The sequence below is a fragment of the Trichophyton verrucosum genome, assembly GCF_000151505.1.
Source record: "Trichophyton verrucosum HKI 0517 chromosome Unknown contig00134_1.f1.exp, whole genome shotgun sequence".
NCBI classification, from domain to species: Eukaryota; Fungi; Ascomycota; class Eurotiomycetes; order Onygenales; family Arthrodermataceae; genus Trichophyton; species Trichophyton verrucosum.
The window spans coordinates 23,607-44,638 of NW_003315544.1; the positions used below are offsets into that span (position 1 = coordinate 23,607).

A 21,032-nucleotide genomic window follows, 5' to 3' on the forward strand; every position below is an offset into this window, starting at 1 on the left:
TGTTATTCGACATTGGCTGGTCTCAGATGGCCAAAGGCGACCTCTCGCGGATGTGAACGAGGATGGTATCTTGACCGGCACCACCGCAGTCGCAGAGCAGCAAGAGGCAGCATGATGCTCTTCAACTCGAATACTGGAGGCACAGGCTCCAGCCTGGCTAAGGCAGCTATTATCGTGGCCGGGGTGGCCTCGCTGATGGCCTCTCTCATCTCGCTACTGTACGTTCTGCCCTTTCCTGTCTGCCTACTTAGGCCGCAAGTAACTGACATGTATCAAAATATATCAGGTCCATCTGGTTACAGACGTGAGCTCTGCCAATATACTCCCATGCCTGCTATTGATTCGGTTACTGAAAGAGCCATAGTAAAAACTACCGGAAACCTCTCCTCCAACGATATGTCGTCAGAATACTCTTGATGTCAGTGAAAAAGACCGGCCAGTCGGGAGCTTGAATCTCTTGCTGACACCCCGTTAGGGTACCTATATTTGCGATATCATCTTGGACAAGCATAGTTTCGTTGAAAGCAGCAGCGTGGGTTGCACCTATTCGAGATATCTATGAAGTAAGCGAGGTGCCTCTCCATGTCACGGTGGGAATATATGGCTGATTCAGGATTATCACTAGGCATTTACCATCTACACCTTTTTCCAGCTCCTGATCAACTTTCTCGGAGGAGAGAGGTCACTGATAATTATGACCCATGGCCGTCCTCCGATACAACACACCTGGCCTCTTAATAAATGTCTCTCAAAGATAGACATATCCGATCCGTATACCTTTCTCGCAGTGAAGAGAGGGATTCTACAGTACGCGTGGCTAAAACCGATTCTTGCATTGGTTACCATCATTCTTAAAGCAACTGGAACCTTCCAGGAGGGCTACATTGGCCTCTCCTCCGGATACCTGTGGGTTGGGATTATCTACAATCTCAGCGTCACAATCAGTTTATATTCGCTGGCGTTGTTTTGGATCATTATGAACGACGATCTCAAGCCTTACAGGCCAGTCCCGAAATTCCTGAGTGTCAAACTCATCATATTCGCGTCCTATTGGCAAGGGTTCTTTCTTTCTATCCTTCAGTTTCTAGGAGCAATTCCTTCTGGACCCGAAGGCTACTCCCCGAACAACATGGCAGCTGCAATTCAGGATTTATTGATTTGCTGCGAGATGCCAATCTTTGCACTTATGCACTGGTATGCATTCTCGTGGCATGACTACGCAAATGCGTCAATCTCCTCGGCTCGAATGCCGGTAAAATACGCGATTCGCGATGCATTCGGAGTAAAGGATCTCATTGAGGATACCAAGGAAACTTTCCGGGGTGAAAAGTACCAGTATCGATTTTTCGATTCAGAAACGAACGTCATTGCCCACGAGGAATCCCGATCACGGATGGCTCGCGTGATGGACGGCATGCGATACGAAAGAGGAGGAAAGGCAAAGTATTGGATCCCCAAGCCTAAAGAGGCGAATAGCCGCACACCACTATTGGGACCTGAATCGTCATCCCGGAGGACGTCCCATGCCAGTTCGAGCCGTATAAGGGATGAAGGCCAGCGAACGTATGATATCGAGGAGCCTACTCTCAATGAGGATGATGAAATCTGCTTTGAGAATGCGCGTAAACTAGAATTTGGCGACTGGAATGTATGTAGCCATGCTTGGTATCAAGGCTTCAGGCTCGGCTGTGCTAACTGTGATACAGTACCCCGTCATAACAACAAACGAAGTATACAGAGAACAGGTGTGGCACTCTCGTGCATCCATGTACTCGAGCCGACAAGGATCGAGTGAAGGAAATCAGATAAGACGATCTGGCAACCGCCAAAGCAGACGTCAGCGTTCTGCAGAAGGGCAGTCCGGCTCAGCATATAGTAACATCAAGGCAGACAAGGGCAAGCAGCCGGCCGCTCTGACCAGAGGGACAAGCCGGATGAGCCAATTGAGCAGCTCTTCCCGCCAGCTTGCAGACTTGGTCGATGATGCAGACGATACCGCAACTCAGGGAGTAAATGATCAGCTTCCTCGTGATACCGTTACACGAGGTTATGCACAGGAACAGCAATCCATGTGAGTTTCTTCAGAGGCAAAAGAAAAAAAAAAAGAGAGAGAGCGAGAGCGAAAGAGAGAGATCCCTTGAATTGGAGAAATATGTTGCCACTAACATCAAGGCACCAGGAACACTACACACCACACTAGCAAAGCATCGCAGCTCCAACCAGAGCAAAGCAAAGCCCTTGACTATTCTAATTATAATACCGATCACGACACGCATGATCACACCAGCGGCTTCCAACATGACGGATCCAGGCCGGGACCAGAGGGGTACAGCGGTGTCTTTGACGATGAACATGATGCCTGGAACACCTCTGGTGCGACCAGATAACTAGATGGTTAGCCTCCCGTTACACATTTGGCGCATAGTAAATTGATTTCTTGGAGAAGCAAATTTCGAATCTGCGGAGTTATTGCGTGTTTTTTCCCCTGGATTTACCTCCCCCCCTCCCCTGGCATCTCCTGTATATCTGTATATGTTGTTTCTTTTTAATCTCAGGAAAGTCACCCGTTCCTCCTGTTGCAAGCGTCCTTATGCTTTCTTTTTTTTCTCTTCTCTCTTCTCTTCGTTTCTTTCTTTTTCGGCTACTCACCGTTCGCTTCTCGGTTCACGACCTTCCAACAGCTTTCTCCAGCCTGTCGCTCCCCATCCGAGCTAAGATCGGACTGCTGTGCAGATCTGACACCGCAGAGGATGGCTTCAACCTGCCGTCGATTGGACACTGCCTCACCGGCCGGGATGTCCCCTGCTCGCTTCCCCTCTCATTTCAGCGAACGGGAGCAGATTCCAAGCCCAAATGCCCGACATCCTTAACCCCTTGGCGCTGCCGGTGTTATAGTTACAACACTATACACCACACCATGTTTGCATACGCACTGTCATCCCGCCTGCTCTCAAACATCGCGAATTTCCACCCTAAAAGTGTGACGGAGCCATGTCGCCTGCATACACCGCCTGTCCATTGGCCAACGCTCATGCAAGGCGCCAGCGCCTGCCCCTCTCTGATATGAAGGGAGGTCCCACAGACTGGCGACTGGGAGCCCGTCCTCCCCAGGGTGCGTTTCTCATATATGAGGAAAGCTTCGCGCCCGGAATTATGTCTAAATTCTCTTTTTAGAGAAGCTTGCTTCGCTCTTTTGCCGGCTTGTCCACCGTCGCTCTGAAAAAAGTTCCAGGAGAACCAACTGCCATGGGCACAGGATCTCAAGCATAGGAGGATGATGCTGCTGGAGTGAGCAAGCTCAATGTTCACGGCCTGGCTTCCCTCTTGCTCATGGTGCATCTGGTCAGAGGTCGTTGAGCAGGCTCCCTCTCTCCAGTGCACAACGACACAAGTAAGTAACTAATTACAAAGTGGCAGGTCGGGTTGTGCATGCTGGAAGGATCGAGGCTGCAGTGCACGGAGTCAATGGGAAGGCCGAGCTAACTATATCAACTATAGGCGCTCAAGAAGATGTCATCGCAGTATGCGATGAGCAGCCCCTGCCGGTTGCTCCTATGAAGCTGGTTCTTTACGACGACATCCCCAGTAGTCCTCGTCGTGCCGATTCACGGGCATCATTGCTGCCAAATCTAGTTACCGAAACCAGAAGTCGAGCTTCTAGAGCGTCTAACAGAGCAAGCCTCTTAGTCAAGCACAAGAAAAGATCAAAAAACACCCCCGTCCGCAAATTAAAGATCAGTGGTCCGACAGACTTTCGTCATCTCACTGCTGGAAGCACGCCTACTCCTAGACGCCGCCGTCGATCCTTTCGGCCTCTAGAATTGAGCATCTATGTTGAAGGGAACCAATTGCCAGATCTGCCGGCATTTGACACTTTTGGTCTTGATGACTTCGATCTAGAAGGCTTTGGCCAGGATAGCTCTCGGTCTACGGGCACAACTACAGACTCAACCACAGACCCAATCATAGCCCCACCGCCAAAGGCTGTTTGTGTGCCAGATCAGAAAGATGACCGCCGACGCTCAGAGTCAACTTCATCTCCATTCGCAGTTGCTCGTAAACCAATAGGCACGTCTTCCGCTAGAAATTCACTATTCATCGAAGTTCACGACCGCCGTCATACGATACCAGACCCAGAAAAGTTGCAGGAGATACAGAATGCCATATCTCCCCCTCGAAGGAGCAGTGAAACGTTGAACGGTTACCCGCTCTCATCACTTGAAGACCTTACCGACCTGAAGCAGACAGAATCAGAAATAACTCCATCTTCTGTCAGCCCAAGTAAAGGCCATAACAGCTCAAGTGCACCGATACCAACACACTACCCTACTCGTTCTCGTACCATTGCAGAATGGTTTGCTGCCAAGTCCCACCAAGGTCGCCCACCCTCAAGCTTCCGTTTCGACACCTCGCATGCAAGAGCACGTACACTCAGTGGTTCGACGATGGTCTCATTGGCCAATGCATCCACCGCAGGATACTCATCACGGAATCCTTCTCTCTCGAGCTCGGTGATGATGGGAACTACCACACAGTCACCTCTCAGCTTCCACGCATTAACAGAGAAGGACTATGAAATCTGTGATATAGCAATGGGCTACAAAACTTCATCCCAGGAAGCCTGTTCTACACCTAACGAAAAGCGTCAATCCCAAACACTCACCGATAAAGGCCCGTACTACGAAATACCCCTTGGCCCAAATGATATCGGAGTGGCATACTGAGGGATTTCCTTTCTCTTTCCAACAACCTTATTTTTCTCTTCCTCTCGATCTACACTTTTGGGTGTAGGAGGCGTTGTTTACCTTGCCTGCTAAAACCTCCTATTGTTCTTATTTTTAGCACTCGATTCCCCTCCTGATTGTTGTTTAATTTTATTATTATATATATTCCCAGCTTCTATCCCCTCGCTTTGTGGGAATTATCGGGAGGCGCATGAATTGTTGATATGGCGGGGAAAACGGGGTGGCACACATGTTGTAATGAGCAGTGGAATCTAGGAGGAAAATTATACCCCATGGAGTATCCGGCAAGATGCTCTGATTGCTCGATAAATTTAGTTAATAGTTAAACTAATAGGGCATAACTATTTTCAAAGTTATCAAACATTCCTCATCACTCTACAGATATCTATTGTTCAGTTATCGAAGTCATGGCTTTTTTAATAGCAGGAATAGCTGCTCTAATATCATCCTCATTGACGTTCAAATAGGTTGCAAACCGAACTGTCGACGGACCCATTGCTCCCCCTTTAACACCCAGAGATTGCAATTTTTCCACAAAATCCGCAGCTGCTGGGCGTCCCTCCCGATCATTCACCTCGAAATAAACCAGGTTGGTTTCCACTTCGTGCAGCTTGATGCTGATGTTGGGAATAGCGGACAATAATTTGGCCAACAACCTGGCATTCGCGTGGTCCTCGGAAAGACGTTTAATATTATGGTCGAGAGCATAGATCCCCGCTGCCGCGATGATACCAGATTGCCTCATTGCTCCTCCAAACCTCTGCTTTAACCGCCACGCTTTTCGAATGAAGTCCGCAGATCCACATAGAACAGCCCCTATCGGACACCCAAGCCCTTTGCTTAGATCAATCCAGACCGAGTCGAAAGATTCAGCATACACAGCTGCCGAAATGCCAGTAGCAGCAACAGCATTGAAGAGGCGGGCACCATCCATATGTGTTGCCATCCCTGCTTCTTTGGCAATTGCAGCAACGTCCTGGAGTGTGGATAGAGGCCATATCGCTCCGCCGCCAAGGTTTGCCGTCTGTTCAACACAAAGCAGTCTACTTTCAGGGAAATATCGTGAAGGCGCTCTGATAGCATTCTTAAGTTGCTTCGCTGTAAAGATTCCGCGCTCTCCGTCGATGGCATGAATCATCACTCCCGAGTTCGCAGCTGGGCCACCTGTCTCGTAGTTGACAATATGGCTTGTTCGGTCACAGACGATTTCATCTCCTGGTCGGCAGTGGACGTTGATTGCAATTTGGTTACACATGGTGCCTGATGGGAGAAACACTGCATCCTCCTTTCCAAGAAGCTTTGCTACCCGTTTACATAGATCTGCGGTAGTCGGGTCTCCATTGTGTTGTTCGTCTCCTAGTTCCGCTTTTATCATGAACTGCTTCATCTGCTCAGTTGGCAGAGACTGAGTGTCACTCTTGAGATTGATGACCTTTGGCTGGCTCATTATTGCCACAGAATGTATCTTGATTCAACAATGGCTGGTTTGATTGATGCAGGACAGTCAATTTGGCTGCCCCCTTTACTTTTCACCGAAGTTCAGCAGAGCACCCTTTTATTACTTTTCGAACAGGGGCTCTGAATATCAAGAGGTGTGTCAGTTCTACCATTGTGAGTGATTTGTAAGAGTAAATGCCTCGGTAATCTTTATGACTCTTGCTAACACGCCCTTCGAGAGGTAAATTCGTGAAACTCGACGATTCTTTGTGGTAACCGTCGAGGCTGGTTCTCGATCTGATAACGTAGATCTGATAAGATTTCCGGAACCTTGCGCGCAGGGCGAAGAGCCGCAACATCTGATTGGTCATTCATCTGGCGAAAGTTTTGTGTTCGGAGTTGAATCTACATGGCCTGTTCTTTTGATTCACGGATTGAGGAGAGATTAAGCAGTGTGTACGGGTCCATAGCCGGTTCTAGGCAGTAGATAAGAAAGGGTGATTTACATTCCTGAAAATGACCAAATCCGTGCAATACTTGTTGGGGGAAAGTATATTAGGGCGAAATATAATTAGATACGAAGAAATATACAACAAGTCCTTGATCTTTGATATGCAGATATCTCGGGTATATAGCAGGGTACTGAAATAGAAAAGTAACAAAAACATTGAAGGAAATAAAATGAAAGGATTAGCACTTGTAACCTTTAGTCCTCGCGAATCTAGTCATCAAGTATCTGGGGCTCATTTGACACCCTTGGGATATCGCCAGTATCCGGCTGGAGGCCGAGAATCTTCCATGTCTTGCCCATTACGCCCTCGTCTCTGTCAGGTGCCAGCCCTTTCCGAGAAATATCGGGAAAGGCCGCATGGTCCACAGGAAAACTAGCTGGGGCACTTGGGTTGCTTGTTGGCAGGACTCGCCTCGTGGTACCAGAGCCGGCATTCAGCTTCTTCATCTTCCTCTCTTTAACAACTTCGTCTTTCCATTGGCTCCACTGCTCATAATGTTCACGTTGCTTCATGGCATGATATTTCGGAGTTGATTTGACAGGGCACCATGCAAGACGGTTTGCAGGATCTGAAGTGCTACTTGCCTTGAGATCCACGAGTTTTGATTCCTTAGTTAACTTCAGTAAGTGACCAAGGATGTCGCGGCATTCGGCAGCCTGCTTGTGTCGATGATCGGGGTCTTGCTCATTAACCGAAGGCTTGGAACGAACCAAAGGAACGTCAAGCCAAGAGCGCATATGGTTGCTTCTCTGTACAGAATACGGGTCAAGAAGGCGGGCTCGCTTGTTGTCATCCCGAATATAACGAATAGAGGATTGAAGGCCGGTGACTTCCGCCCGTAAGGCCTCGTTTTCTTTCATGACTGATAATGAAGCCGCAGCGTTTACAACCCCTCCTACGCCGCTGCTTCCCTCAGAATCGGAAGCTCGTTTCAGTTTTTCGAAGCGGCTTCTGTACTCATCCCGCTCCCTTTCGATTGCCTGCATATTTTGAGATTGTCGTTCAACTAGAGCAACAAGCTCATTCTCTTTGGAGTGTAGATTCCCTATCTCAGCTTCCAAGTCTTTGACGACAGCTGCCTTTTTACTAGCCTCACGCATACGTGCTTCAAGGAGTTCGATCTTGATAGACTGCTCCTCAAAGACTCTGTCTTTCGCTCCGAGAGCATTTGACGCCTCACTCAGTTCATTCCTTAAGCGTCTGATCTCTTCTTCAGCATCCGGTGAAGTTTCCTGGCTTGCCTTAAGCATCTTTGAGCGAGCAATCCATGGAGATTGTCGTCGATCAAACTCAACTGTCTGAGACAAGTCGGAGGAAAGATTCGATGCCTCATCAACATAACCTGTCAAAAGACGAAGTTTATTGGCGATAAGTGCAAGGGCGTCGTTTGAACCACTGTCTCCAAGTGATCCCTTAGGGATAGAAGCAATTGCATCAGACATACTAGTCAACACCTCTGGGTACGTGAATGGTTCAGTGCGATCATCATCATCGACAAGTTGTAGGAAACTATTTCCGATGAGCTGAGCCATTTCTGACAGTTCCTTAGCGGCTTGTTCGGTTGACTCAAATGCCTCTTTGCATTCCTCCGCAAGAGCTAGTGACCTTGTTCTCAGTTCTTCTAAAGACCGAGTGACTTTGCTTGATGCAACTTTTATTCCTCTTGCCTGCTGAACGACTGTGTCAATTTTCTTGTAGAGATGTTGGCTTTCCTCGTCTTCCGGCGAAGGGGGTATTTTGGATTGAATTTTAGACTTCAATTGAGCAAAAGCGGATGCTGTGCTATCCAGATAAGTCTGCGTCAAAACAGATAGCATATACATCTCATTTCCAGTACCTTCGACGTGTTGCGGTATTAGTGTCTCCGCTAGATGTGACAAAAGAGCAGTTGATCGCTGGAGTTCATCTGCGCAAGTCTTCTCATTCAGCTCCCCCTTTTTCAGGCTCTCAATCCAAAAGTTCAAGATGCGCTCAACTGGTTCAAGCTCGTATAGAGCTCCTTCAAAGGAAGAAAATTGTTCGCTTGAACAACCATCCATAAAAGTGATAAATCTATCACAGACCAGTGATATCCAGGTAAGTTTCTCGAGTACCTCGTAAGCCAGAAATCCATCTCGCTCAGGGAAGCGGATTGACGGGTCGGCCAGACGTTCCCTTACGGCGTTACCCATTACTGAGGCTTTGAACCCCACACGCTTAAACCGGAGGAGTGCAAGAATTGGATTCCGTTCGCTTTCGTAATAGTCAGGCAGATAAAGCTTAACAATAGACAGGTGGCTGGCAGACTCTTCTGCCTCCATTCGACCTAGCTCTAAGTCCATAGACTTGACCTGAGCTTTTGCAGCTGAAGCTTGGAGCTTCATGTTCAGATCCATCATTGCTCTTGAACGTACGGTTAGATCCGTAGCCTCAGTCTCTGTGATTTGCTGCGAGGCTCGCATGTCTTCTAGGTCATTCTGCAGGGTCGAGACCAGCTCGCGGAACTTCGAAAGGGTATATTCAAGATCTTCAATGACGGCATCTTGTTGTGAGATCTTTCGGTTTTGTTCATGATAAATACCCTCCCGGAAATCAATCTCTTCTTGGAGCTGTTTCTCAGATTCAATGTGATTGATCTCAAGCTCATCATTCAGTTCCTTTAAACTCTCGAGGTCTTCTATTATTGCCTTCAGTTCGTTCACTTCCTCCTGGTACTGCATATTTTTCTCGGTGAGCTCTTCAATCATTTCCTCGGCCCCCAAAGCCTCCACCTGCTGTTTGAGATCCTCCATATTCGCTTCTGACGCAAGCAACTTCTCCTTGGTAGACTCATACTGAGCCTTGAGGTTGTTATAGTCCTTGAGTTCTTCCTCCAGATCCTTGATTTGATCTTTTAGGTCAGCTTCCTGTTGTTGTGTCATATCACGAAGGCGGATCAAAGCTTCACGTAGACGCTCATTTGTTCGTTCCATTTGCAGCCATCCCTGACTCGATTTCTCTTCAGGGCTCATGACCTGTCCAAGCTGATCATTCTCCTCCTTCAAGACTTCTACCTCAAGCTCCAATTCCTCCGTCCGAATCTTCAAAGCTTCATACTCAGCTTTGATTGATTCAGCAACTTCTTCCGCCATCTCTCGATCCAATGCTGCCATCTCAAGAATGGATTCATGTTCAGCTTGAAGTCTCTCGACTTCTTCAACCCTATATTCGGCTTCCTTGAGCTGTTTTCTCAATGTAGTAATTTCCTGTTGCTGAGGTTGATATTTTTCCCTAAGCTTCTGTATGATAGTCTCGAACTTGTCTCTCTCTGTCCGGTACGTCTCAACCATCTTTAGCTTCTCGCGGTCTTCCGCTCTTTTTTTCTCCATAATCTTCAGCTTTGTCTTTAGATCATCAAGCTCCTTCTGTACTAGCATATTGCTACCGGAAACAGATCTCTGGCTCATCGGAGATGGTGTAGGTCGAGCCAAACTTGGCTTGACAACATCAAGCTCTGGCCCATCGGGAGGTGAGCTTGCCCGTGATGCATCTTCGCTTTGCTCACCAGAGCTCGCTTCCACTTTGCCCATCACCGGTGACTTCGCTGTAGCTGGTTTTAGTGACATACGTCTGGATGTGGCCGGGCTTATGGTTGTACGCGAAGCGGCCAACCCTGTACGAGTGGTTTTCGCGGGAGGTCCCATCGTAGATTGGGGTTGGGATTGGCGTAATGATAAACGAGAGTTAGACGTTGTAGATGTGGGAGTAGGAGCTGCTGAGCTGCGGTTTGATAAGCTTGGTCTGGGCTTATGGCTTGGAATAGTCCTCGAAGCTGTCGAGGAAGCCCGGGATGCAGCAGGAGTACCGGGTCCAGCCAACTGTTTCACCGGTGATTTTGTAGGCGACTGCACAGTCCGCACGGCTTCTTAGCAACAATACTACATAGAGTAACTGGAGAAAGTTAAAATGTATAGCTCACCCGTAACACTCGACCCAAGGCTCTTGGAGCAGGCGAAGGACTTGAAGCAGCAGAACTCGACTTCTTTCCCCCCGGTGTAGATGACATCAAGCTCTGTCTTCTTGTTCCCACTGCGCCTCCGGGAGGCACAATCATCGACCCCGGTCTTCCCCTGCCATCGAGGCCACTTTTCGGCGCAACCCTGGGCTCTTCTTTCCTCGCCTGCTCAACAATCTCAACAATGGCAGACGCCCGGACGAACATGCCAAATCCATATTCACACTCGAAATATCTTTCTCCTTGAACCGAGCCATCGTTTTTACCCGTTGCGTCTTCGAGTTCCAATCCGATCCATTCTCCAGGGGCAAAACGCGTTGTCCCGATGAATCGAATTCTCGCGTGGCGACCGTCCGCAAGCTTGATAAGCTGGCCGGCAGCAAACCCGACCATTATGTCGGGCGACAATAAACTTAGAGGATAAGTGGAAAAAAGAAAGCAAAAGCAGCCCTTTTCCGTAGGCCTAGTGTTGTTGCAGAAAAAAGCTCTCCCGTTTTCATTGCTTGTCCTTTGATGTGTTTTGGGCAGCTTTAAGGTTGTTGCTATTTACTCTATTATGTAATCATCAGGAACGATCCAGTGCTGGTTTAGAGAGGCTAATGCATATTTGCGGCCGCTTTTAGACAGTGAATATCAAAGTTCGACAATGGATAATGAAGAGCAAAGATGCTGAGATGCTGAGAAACATGGACATCATGAGTTCGCTATCAAACAAACAGCGCTATGCGCGGTATATTCCAACACCTTCCTTTCATATACGCTAGGGGTATCTAACAAAAAAAAGTATATAATTCCAAAGGAGCGGTCATAATTAAACAAAATACCAACAAACAAAAAATTCCGAATTTAATATCGTCGAGATACTCGTCGAATGACCTCAGAGCCTTCGTCATGCTCGATTCTACCTGGACCGGCGCTTTCGTAGAAGCGTTCTTCTCTCATTGGTCGTGCAGTGTAGCTGGGGCCCCCACTGTATCGCTCTACGGGAGGGTATTCCCTAGCATGACCAGCTTCATCCTCAACGTAGACACTCATTTCACGTCGCATAGGTCGCACACTTGTCATGCGAGGCCGGACTTCGTGATGCTCCTCATATCGAGGTACGCCAACAGGTGGGGGGCGCACGCTAGCCACACGTACGATCTCCTCATGAGGAAAGTGAGACTCGTCGACGAATGATGGTTGAGGCTGGCGGAGGTGTTGTGGTTGGCGCGATGGATAGTCTATCACTTGTACACTGGCGCTACGCATCACTGGTCCACGGTCCGCGGCCTCGCTGTCATAGTATCGAGGATCACCAAGTTCGTTGCCTGTAGTATAGCTTGAGCCAGGGCCTGCACCGGGACCAGCATTACGACGGTAGGTAATCTCAGGGGGTGGCATTTCCTGAATGTACCTACGGTCTCGGTAGTGATCATCAACTATCGACATAGACCGAGTAGGGGCATGACTGACTCCGTCATAGGCCTCGACTCTGGGCGGCCGCACTGATACTGGAGGCATAGCACGCGGTGCATCAATTGACTCGTAGAACCTATTACCTTCCGCATCAACTACGATGCGTCTTTGCGACGGAGGAGGGCCCATGACACGGGACTCAGAGACGCGAACTGGGGCATAACTTTCACGGTACTGGGGTGAGAGTGGCCTGGTCATGTATCTTCTGGTGGTGGTATATTGTGCCGGTTGGCTCTCTTCGTGGTACCTAGGCCGCTCCGAGTGAATGGGCTCAGCGTATGATACAGCTCGCCCATGGCGTGGAGATATCTCGGCAATCGGCTCCGAATACTCTTGAACATACTCTGCCTGTCGAGCATGTTGTAAACTAGCCACTCGTCGTAGGTCATGCTCATCCCGAATAGGGCGTCTATATCCTATTCTCGAAGTTGTTCGAGGGGTATGTAGCTCAATTGGACTGTCCAATTCATAGTTCCTACCATGTCCATCGTCATACGCCGGAGCACGACCAGCTATAACATGATCGTCGTGACGAGACACATAGTCAACGTCAGTCGGCACTTCCTGAACTAACCGGCTCCTAGGATAATGGGACACTGCTGGAGGAGCATCTATGAATGGCGGGGGAGAGACTGGCTCTGGCTTAATATATGGCATATCAGGAGATGCAGCGGCTCTTCTCTCTTCCGCGAGTTTCTTCTTGTCTTGAGCTTGCTGAATGCGACGACGTTTCCGTGACATTAACTGCTGAGAATGGCCGGTCTCTGGACTAGTACGTGCAGAGCCCTGATCAACAGGTGCCTTCACAGACTGTCTACTTTGTCGACCTTGGCGGGGCTGTGTTATTGATGAGACCCTTGTAACAGCAAGAGGCGAGACACGGGAAGGCTGGGGTGCTGCTGGAGACGTGATATGGTTTCTCACCACCCGTAAATTTTTAGGAGCTGGAGACGGTTGGTCTGGAGGCTGTTGCATTTGAAGGGGTTGCCGTCTACTTGATGGGCTAAGATAGCTGGGCTCTAGTAAGTCTTGTCGCCCATTAACCATTAGGTCAGGGCCTGGCGGGGAATACTCTGGCTCCTCATACGGCTCTGGCGGGGAGTAATGATTTTCATTATCCTCAGTCCACGGGTGAATATTCTCCAGATCCCTTCTTGCATCATCGTCAATGTTAGCATGTTGATCAAGCAGATGGTGATTACCAGAGGCAGAAACATGCTCAGGCTCATGAACACCGGCACGATCTACGATAACAGTTTCGTCACTCTCGTCTGTATCCATATTCTGAGCCAGCGGCGGCGCAGGTGCCATTTCTTCATCGTATTCCTCGTTTTGCGGCGAATCGGGAGCTCTGCTCGAGTAGTAGGAATTCTCGTCGAAGGAATCACTGGCTGCATTGCCATTATTAGCCCGATCACCATCACCATCAATACCAGTGTTATCATCTTGATCGTAAGGAGGGGAAAGCGGTTTCACTATCTCCAACGCCTTGTTGAGAACATCCGAGACGTCAAAGTCAGGCTTTAGCTCCTGCAACGGCGGCTTCTGCCTCTCCTCTACCCTCTTCTGCTCTGCATAATCTCGCAATGCACGTTCAATCCGCTGCCGCTGCAATTGAGTCTCTGCTCGGATGAGATCATCTGATTTTGTCAGGAAGATAGGGTCTATTTCTGATGTTGGCTTCGGAGTCGACGCGCCTGTGACGGGGGAGTCAGTGTCTCCGCCCACAGCAGTACTCGCCAGCTGAGGCCAGGAAGAAGATGTGACCGTCCCCTGAGCAGCATGGTGTGCCGGAGGAAGAGAAGAAGGGGGTCCTGGTTCCGAAGCCGAAGCTTGAGAACTGGGGGCGACGACAGACGCGGAAGTCGACGACGGCGACGTCTGCCCAACGGTCCGCGGAGGAACTTTGCGAATCACACTCTCCGGGACTTTCAGCCTAGGGTGAGTGCCAGCAAAGATCTGGTCGCGGATGTTCAATATCTTTTCATACTCGGCCACCTCTTTGGTAGGCAGTTGCGAGTCGTTGCGGGCAGACGGAGCAGACACCGACGTAAAGGTGACCTGGCCGTGTAAATGGCCACCGGACGCGAGCATCATGACCCTCGAGCGAGTTCACTCGAATCTAGGAGCAAAACGAGACGCGATGCTCGAAGCTGTCTTCTTGTTGACTTTCCTTCCTCTAGGTCGCCTTTTTTCAAATGGAACCTTCAAGTTGAAATTTGACGGAAGCTTCAAAATTCCGTGTCACGTGAATAATGATTGGCCTTGGCGGGACCTCACTACTTAGGTCATCTTATCCTTGATTATGTAATCCAAGAGGTCTCTTCGGACGAGAGGAAGAAAGAGTCAGAAGAAGACGATGAAGCGATGAAGCGCGGAGGACAAGAAGGAGAAAGAAGACGAAGCTACGGAGTATAGTAGTAGTTGACTTGCGGAAGGCGGATATCACGCATAGGTGACAAGATGGAGGAACCAAATGGTACTCGGGACTCGCGACCGGTGTTCTTCTTTGACATTGACAACTGTGTACGTTCGTTCTATGACATCAACCAGTCCTGATATGTGACAGGCCCCCGAGGGGAGCCTTTTGAACACCAGATTGGCGCTCAGCTACGATGATCTATTATAATGATTTCAGGACATGGGGATGGATATATGCTAACATGTTCCTCTTTGAATGGGCAGCTCTACTCACGGGGTGTGTTGCGCAATATATAACGCCAGGCGGGGGTGGTTGCTACTTAGAACAGCCAGCTAACGGTCATAACCTTCGGCGGCCAGATAGCAAAATCCATGACTTGATGCAGGAACTCATTGGTTAGACGTCTCATAATGCTTCTTTAGTTGCCAATGATGGGGTGTATGGATGAGCGACCTTGCTAATGGTGACACCGTAGACAAGTTCTTTGTCAAACACCTGTCCCTCGATGTGGAGGATGCAGTGATGCTTCACCACCGCTACTACAAGGAATACGGCCTGGCAATCGAAGGGCTGACTCGATTTCACAAGATCGACCCGCTCATGTTCAATCGGGAAGTCGACGATGCCCTGCCACTAGACGACATCCTGAAGCCCAACATGAAGCTCCGGACGTTGCTGGAGGACTTTGACAAAACCAAAGTAAAGCTCTGGTTGCTGACGAATGCATACGTCACTCATGGGAAGAGAGTAGTCAAACTTCTGGGCGTGGATGATTTATTTGAGGGTATCACCTACTGCGACTATGGTGCAGAAAAGCTTGTCTGCAAGCCAGATCGGGAGATGTACCTGAAGGCAGAGAGGGAGGCGGGAGCTGCTTCGCCAGAAGAGTGCTATTTCGTTGGTAAGTTTTGTTTGCATCTTGAATACGCTTACTCTGTACGGAGTATGCTCTGCTTTAATTGCGTGGTTGGATTTTTTTTTGGGTTTCTAACGAGTTGTTCCGCAGACGACTCGCACCTTAACTGTCGTCATGCCCAGGCTCACAATTGGACGACAATTCACTTTGTCGAGCCGACCCTACCGGCGCCAGAAACCCGGGCGTCCAAGTATCAGATCGCCGATCTTGAGGAGATTCGGACCCTGTTTCCGCAGTTCTTCAAGGCGACGAACTAGTTGTTCTGTCTGTACATAGGAAACCAACTATAACGTAAATATTGTAAAAATGAATACATCCTATCGTATCTGCTAAAAAAAGCATGGCGGGCAGAGATTATGCGCCAAAGAGGCGAATACCATGTAGGAGGCTTGCTGGGTGAACCGTGGGCAAGTCTTATGTTTGCATCATCAACGGCGGCAAGGCCGGCAGTTAACGCACACTCAGGATATCTCTTGTGTTTTTCGCCCGTGGCTGCCATCCATTCAGCCGAAGAAGAGAAAGAGGGCCTGTGGCCAGACTCGTCTCAGGGATGTTTTGGGACACGGATCCCTGCTCGTCCCAGCGCAGAGAAAAGATACGACAAACCCTGGACTATAGCAGTGACAAGGTATGCATATCTCACCGTCCAACATGCAAGTTGCACGGCGTAGTCTCCATATCTGTCTCTCTGCTTGCATGTAGCGCCATATACTTCGCGATGTACAGAGTACGTGGTAGGGTAATGCTGGTGCTGGCAATGTTTGCCTGGACCACGGACAGAGCAACGCGCCGTGAAATACACCTGAAATGACATCAACAACTCTCACAGCTTCATGTCTCTCGCTCTCTGTGGCCGTACCGTATTTCTGGCTCCTAGCGTTGAAGTCATGCATTTGCCCTCCTCCGAGGGCATCCTTCAAAAAGCTGGAGCTGAAGCCGTCTCCTGCTGATTCTTTTCTTTCCTTTTTTTCATCTTCTTCCTCACCCTTCGCTGCTCCATCTTTCCACAGCCCAAGTACGCTACCAAGGCAGCCTATATTGCTTTTTCGCTCTTACGCTCCAGCCTGGGTTCCTGGATTTTCCAACTCTCAGCCCAAAAGTCTCTCTCGTCCTGCCACCTTGTCACATCCACCTCCATCTTCACCACCCGCCGTGCCCCCATTAGCCCTTTCTGACCCCTTCTCAAACCCCTCTCACCTCCTCTCAACCTGCTCTCTGCCTTTTCTTCTCGCTCTTCTCGCTTTTTTTCCTTCTTCTTTTCGCCGTCTTTTGCTTGCGTCTTTCGGTCGTCATCTTTAACTGCTTACTCAAATATTATATAATATTCTCTCACGTGTCACCAACGCTATCCCCTTCCAGGACTAGCGCTGGCAGAAAAGAAGGCCCTCCCCCCCAAAAAACGAGTCGCGCCCGCCCACCGCCTTCCCTTTTCTCTCTCTCTTTTTTTCGCTTTTTCCCTCTTAGTTTTTTTCTTCCTCTTCAGCTTCATTTTTGCCTCTTTTGGATCTTTCAACCTCGACCCTCCGTCTCTCTCCCGCTGCTCGTTCTTCCTCCTCCTCCGTCCGCCTCCCCTCTCCCTCTCCCTCTCACCACCTCTCACGCCCCCCTCGCTTCTCTTTCTCGTCGCCTTCGTCTCTCCGTCTTCGTTTCTTTCTCGTCGTGTTTAGCACTCGTTGTCGTCGTTGATCGTACCCCCGTTCGTCTCCGTGTATGCCTCTGGTTAGGACTCGCGATCTCCCTTCCACCCTGGCGCCCTAGACGATGCATAAGATCTCCAACTTCACCGGCCAGGCTCGCCATGGCTGGGAACGCATGACGCCCAACTTTGGCATGTCACGGCCTCAGCAGGATGCTCCCAACTCGCAGTATCGCCGTCCCCAGGGACCCGGCCAGGCACCTCCACAGCAGCCGCACCACCAGCAGCACCCCTCCCAGCAGCATCAGCAGCTCCCACTTCAGCAACAGCAACAGCAACAACAACAGCAGCAGCAATCGCAGCAGCTCCCGCCACATCATCAGCCATCACAATCGGCCTCTCCAAATCCTACCAGTGGTGCCAGCACCCCCGCCGGAACGGTTGTGTCTGCTGCTCCTTCCGTTGAACCGCAGCTGATTAATATATCCTTTAATATACCATTTTCCTCGAATTTGCCTGGCCCAGATCCTGCAGATATTCTGCACTCGTCTCCAAACGCCTTCCAGCGATGGACATTTCCGGAGGGTACTCCAGAGGGGACCCCTACCCACCGTCTGCCAGTCCACACGCAGCATGTTGACTCGCTGCGTAAGTTGTGCCGTCAGATGAGTGAGAGTAGTGGTGGCCGGATCGAGGCTACCGTCACCTCGTCCGAGCCCAAGATGGCCTCTCCCATGCAGAGACGTCATCACGGGCTCGTCACCAACGTCTGCATCTCAGGAGAAGCAGAAATGGTACAGCAAATGAAGGCCAGGATATATCGGGAAACGCCAATCGTCCTGGTATGTAGTCCCGTTGCCCTCTTGATCTATACAGAATACTGACCGTTACTCTAGCGGAGTTTGACCATTGACGTCGACGTCGACCTCCTCTTGCAGAAGGAGACCGATTCAATCCGCAAGATTGTGCTCGAACATATCGATATATTGGCGGGCTACACCGGAGCGGATATCTTCCTGCTTAGCCCCAAGATTGTTGATGCTGACAATGCCCTCAGTTCCTCTTATGGCTACTCTGCTGATGGTGGGCTGAACCGACGTTTCAGGATTGCCATCTACAGTGACGCAGAGAGTGCTGAACATGCAAAGTCAAGAGTATTGATCATGATCGATCAGATAGTACGTTGCACTCCTTCTGCTTCCTTTTTGTTCCAATGGCCTTTCTTTTCTGACTTAAATATCCAGCTCAAACGCCGCGTTGATGCTGTAAGACTAGAATTGAGTACTCATTTCCTTGTCTGTGGCCGTACACGCAAGAACATTAAAATGATTGAAGCCACCACAAATACTGCTATCTATTTCCCTCCCCCGTTTCCCCGTGTATATGGCTACATGCCCCCGGGTGCAACGAGACGGTGCGAGGACGAAGTATATATCACTGGAAATAGCCAAGAGGATATCAACCTCGTTAAACAAAAGCTGCGCGATCTAGTCGCTGTCCTCAAGATCTACGTCAAGGAAGCCATCATCCACCCCGAAAAGGTTGACAGCATCATCCTTGAGCGCTTGGACAAGATCCAGAAGGTCATGGAGGCAAATGGGTGTTTTGTTCTACTTCCCCAGCTAGGCAGTGGGACTAGCTCTATTAGGGTCCAGGGAACAGATGTCTTGCATGTCGAGCGTACTATCCGTGAGCTCATGAATGTCGTAAGTTATTTGTCTCCATATCAGCTGGTATCGAGTACCACTAACAGTTCTAGGCTGGTCAATTTTATGGTGCTACATGGTGGCTCATGGCAGACAATCCACAGATGCGAACCCCATCCCCAGCAGACGTCAGAACCATGCTTTCTGATATCTGTGCAAATTCTGGTGCGGACGTCACTTTCGACAACTTAACATTCCACATCCACGGCTCAGACGACTCTGTCAAGGCTGCTATGATGGTCATTCATCAAATTCCCTTCGTCAAAAGGTCCCCGCACCAGATGAAAGTTAAGATTGAGCTCGCCAATGAACACAAGGAGTTCGTGAGCGGTAAGAAGAATGGCAAGATTAACAAAATCATGAGCCAAAGTAAGTAGCTTATCCCATATTGGAAAAATATGTGTTTGTAAATCATCTGATCCTTCGTATTAACGTTCTATAGTTGTAGGAAACGTCCAAATTATCTTCGACGGCTTCAACGAGTACAACTTCTATATCGATGTTTGTGCCAATGATTATGAAGCCGTTACACAGGGTCTCCACCTTGTTGAGCAAGAGATGCCAGCATCTATTTCCTTCCATGTTCCAGACCAATATCACAAACGTATCATCGGTATCGGTGGCCAGCATATTCAGCGTGTCATGAAGAAATATTCTGTCTTCGTCAAATTTTCCAATGCTATGGACAGAGGCGGCGCCGGAAAAGATGACGACGATGGCCGAGTCGAGAACGTTATCTGTCGTACCCCAGCAAGGAACGCACAGAATCTCGAACTAGTCAAACAGGAAATTATGGACATGGTTGAGAAAGTCGTGAGTCGTCCTCATATAGACACAACAAACCAGGGATGATTTTGCTCATGTCCACTTTGAACGAGTCCTAGGATGCCGAGTTCGTCTCGGAGACCGTCGTCGTCAACCGTCTTTACCATCGTAATCTGGTTGCAAGGATCAAGGATATTGATGAGCTGGAGAAGAAGTGGAATTGCAAGATTGACTTCCCAAGCACAGAAACGGCCAGTGATCTGGTTACTATCTCTGGCCCAGAATATCAAGTACCACAGGCCGTTGATGCGTTCTTGGTACGTTGCTGAACTCTTCTATTTCGGCGTTTTCTTCCTATCATTGCTAACTTAACTCTATAGGGAATGGTCCCGGAAAGCCATTCTATGGTGTTCGGCGTCTCCGATGAACTTCGAGCGTTCTTCCTTACGCCCGAGTTTTCGGAAGTCATATGCCGAAATCTGCGAGAACAATATGAAATCGAGCTTTCCCTGGGAACAGCAACCCGCCAAGCCATTGTTAACCCGGAGAATGCAGAGCCTCTATCTGAAGATACACTTGATATGAACTTCACTCGTAACAATGCTGGTGGCATTAAAGACGCTGTTGATTTTCTTATTTCGCGCCTTGTTCCCCACGGTCTAGACGCCACGACTGTCAAGGGCAGCATCCCCCGGCCTAAGTCCGATTCCTTCGAAGACTCGCTTCCATTTTTCGATTCCAAGCTTCTTCATCATGCTCCTCCTCCGCTTGTTGCAGACTCACCTATCCGCGCCAGCTTTGCTACTGATGACTCTGCCGACCGCGGCTCCATCTTTGGACGCCTTCGAAAACCGGGCTCTATCGCATCCTTCTCATCCCTCATCGGCCGAAAGAATCAATCTTCCTCGCCAGGCTCTCTGTTCAAACACGCTTCCAGCAACGCCTCAAAAGCTTCTCTTGTCTCCATGGAATCTCGAGACAGTGGTTACCGTAACCCTTGGAATGACTCTGGCGTCAATCTAGCAAAGGAAGACCTACTCACTCCATCAGGTAACGGTTGGCCCACTCGGTTTGACAATAAGTTCCCCTTCGGAACCGGGGGCTCTGGATCAGTGTCTGGAGGTGACATGACTCCCAGACACGACTTACGAGCTTCCTTCGACAGCGGACGACCCAGCACTTCCAACTCCTACTCTGCTCCTATCGGCCCCCCTCGCTAAGCAGCCAACTCTTCCACACACCCGCATCTCTTATATCATGAAACGACGGAAAATAAGGTCGAAAAATTATTTATACCCAACCCAGTCATCAATGATACCAAAAAAGAACACCGTTGAATGAGTTTCATTTTCCCCTTCTTTCGAAAAGTCACTGACACTATATTTTCATCGAACTCTTGGTCGATCCAACTGTTCCTTTCTTGCTTAACATTGTGGGGAGAATTCCTCTCTTCTGAAGTTGC

General features: G+C 49.3%; 8 protein-coding genes across 8 annotated transcripts; 4 read left to right on the plus strand and 4 right to left on the minus strand.

Annotated features, from left to right (window-relative positions):
- Window positions 1-694: 694 nt before the first annotated feature.
- Window positions 695-2,391, plus strand: TRV_01758 (DUF300 domain protein, putative; the record flags this gene model as incomplete). Its single annotated transcript, XM_003024043.1, has 3 exons — window positions 695-1,648; window positions 1,707-2,009; window positions 2,086-2,391. 3 exons carry the CDS (start codon window positions 695-697, stop codon window positions 2,389-2,391), a joined length of 1,563 nt encoding a protein of 520 aa, XP_003024089.1.
- Window positions 2,392-3,274: 883 nt separating this feature from the next.
- TRV_01759 (uncharacterized protein) lies at window positions 3,275-4,724 on the plus strand (the record flags this gene model as incomplete). Its single annotated transcript, XM_003024044.1, has 2 exons — window positions 3,275-3,288; window positions 3,440-4,724. The coding sequence occupies 2 exons, from the start codon at window positions 3,275-3,277 to the stop codon at window positions 4,722-4,724; spliced, it is 1,299 nt and encodes a 432-aa protein (XP_003024090.1).
- Window positions 4,725-5,130: 406 nt separating this feature from the next.
- TRV_01760 (threonine aldolase, putative) lies at window positions 5,131-6,192 on the minus strand (the record flags this gene model as incomplete). Its single annotated transcript, XM_003024045.1, has 1 exon — window positions 5,131-6,192. The coding sequence occupies one exon, from the start codon at window positions 6,190-6,192 to the stop codon at window positions 5,131-5,133; it is 1,062 nt and encodes a 353-aa protein (XP_003024091.1).
- A 711-nt stretch (window positions 6,193-6,903) lies between these two features.
- Window positions 6,904-11,060, minus strand: TRV_01761 (uncharacterized protein; the record flags this gene model as incomplete). Its single annotated transcript, XM_003024046.1, has 2 exons — window positions 6,904-10,557; window positions 10,632-11,060. 2 exons carry the CDS (start codon window positions 11,058-11,060, stop codon window positions 6,904-6,906), a joined length of 4,083 nt encoding a protein of 1,360 aa, XP_003024092.1.
- A 453-nt stretch (window positions 11,061-11,513) lies between these two features.
- On the minus strand, window positions 11,514-14,219 carry TRV_01762 (uncharacterized protein; the record flags this gene model as incomplete). Its single annotated transcript, XM_003024047.1, has 1 exon — window positions 11,514-14,219. One exon carries the CDS (start codon window positions 14,217-14,219, stop codon window positions 11,514-11,516), a length of 2,706 nt encoding a protein of 901 aa, XP_003024093.1.
- Window positions 14,220-14,991: 772 nt separating this feature from the next.
- TRV_01763 (uncharacterized protein) lies at window positions 14,992-15,720 on the plus strand (the record flags this gene model as incomplete). Its single annotated transcript, XM_003024048.1, has 1 exon — window positions 14,992-15,720. One exon carries the CDS (start codon window positions 14,992-14,994, stop codon window positions 15,718-15,720), a length of 729 nt encoding a protein of 242 aa, XP_003024094.1.
- A 287-nt stretch (window positions 15,721-16,007) lies between these two features.
- Window positions 16,008-16,952, minus strand: TRV_01764 (uncharacterized protein; the record flags this gene model as incomplete). The annotated part of the gene is made up of 4 exons (XM_003024049.1): window positions 16,008-16,228; window positions 16,266-16,496; window positions 16,520-16,762; window positions 16,865-16,952. The coding sequence occupies 4 exons, from the start codon at window positions 16,950-16,952 to the stop codon at window positions 16,008-16,010; spliced, it is 783 nt and encodes a 260-aa protein (XP_003024095.1).
- A 272-nt stretch (window positions 16,953-17,224) lies between these two features.
- TRV_01765 (uncharacterized protein) lies at window positions 17,225-20,790 on the plus strand (the record flags this gene model as incomplete). The annotated part of the gene is made up of 6 exons (XM_003024050.1): window positions 17,225-17,941; window positions 17,996-18,805; window positions 18,859-19,174; window positions 19,248-19,618; window positions 19,690-19,887; window positions 19,951-20,790. The coding sequence occupies 6 exons, from the start codon at window positions 17,225-17,227 to the stop codon at window positions 20,788-20,790; spliced, it is 3,252 nt and encodes a 1,083-aa protein (XP_003024096.1).
- Window positions 20,791-21,032: the final 242 nt, after the last annotated feature.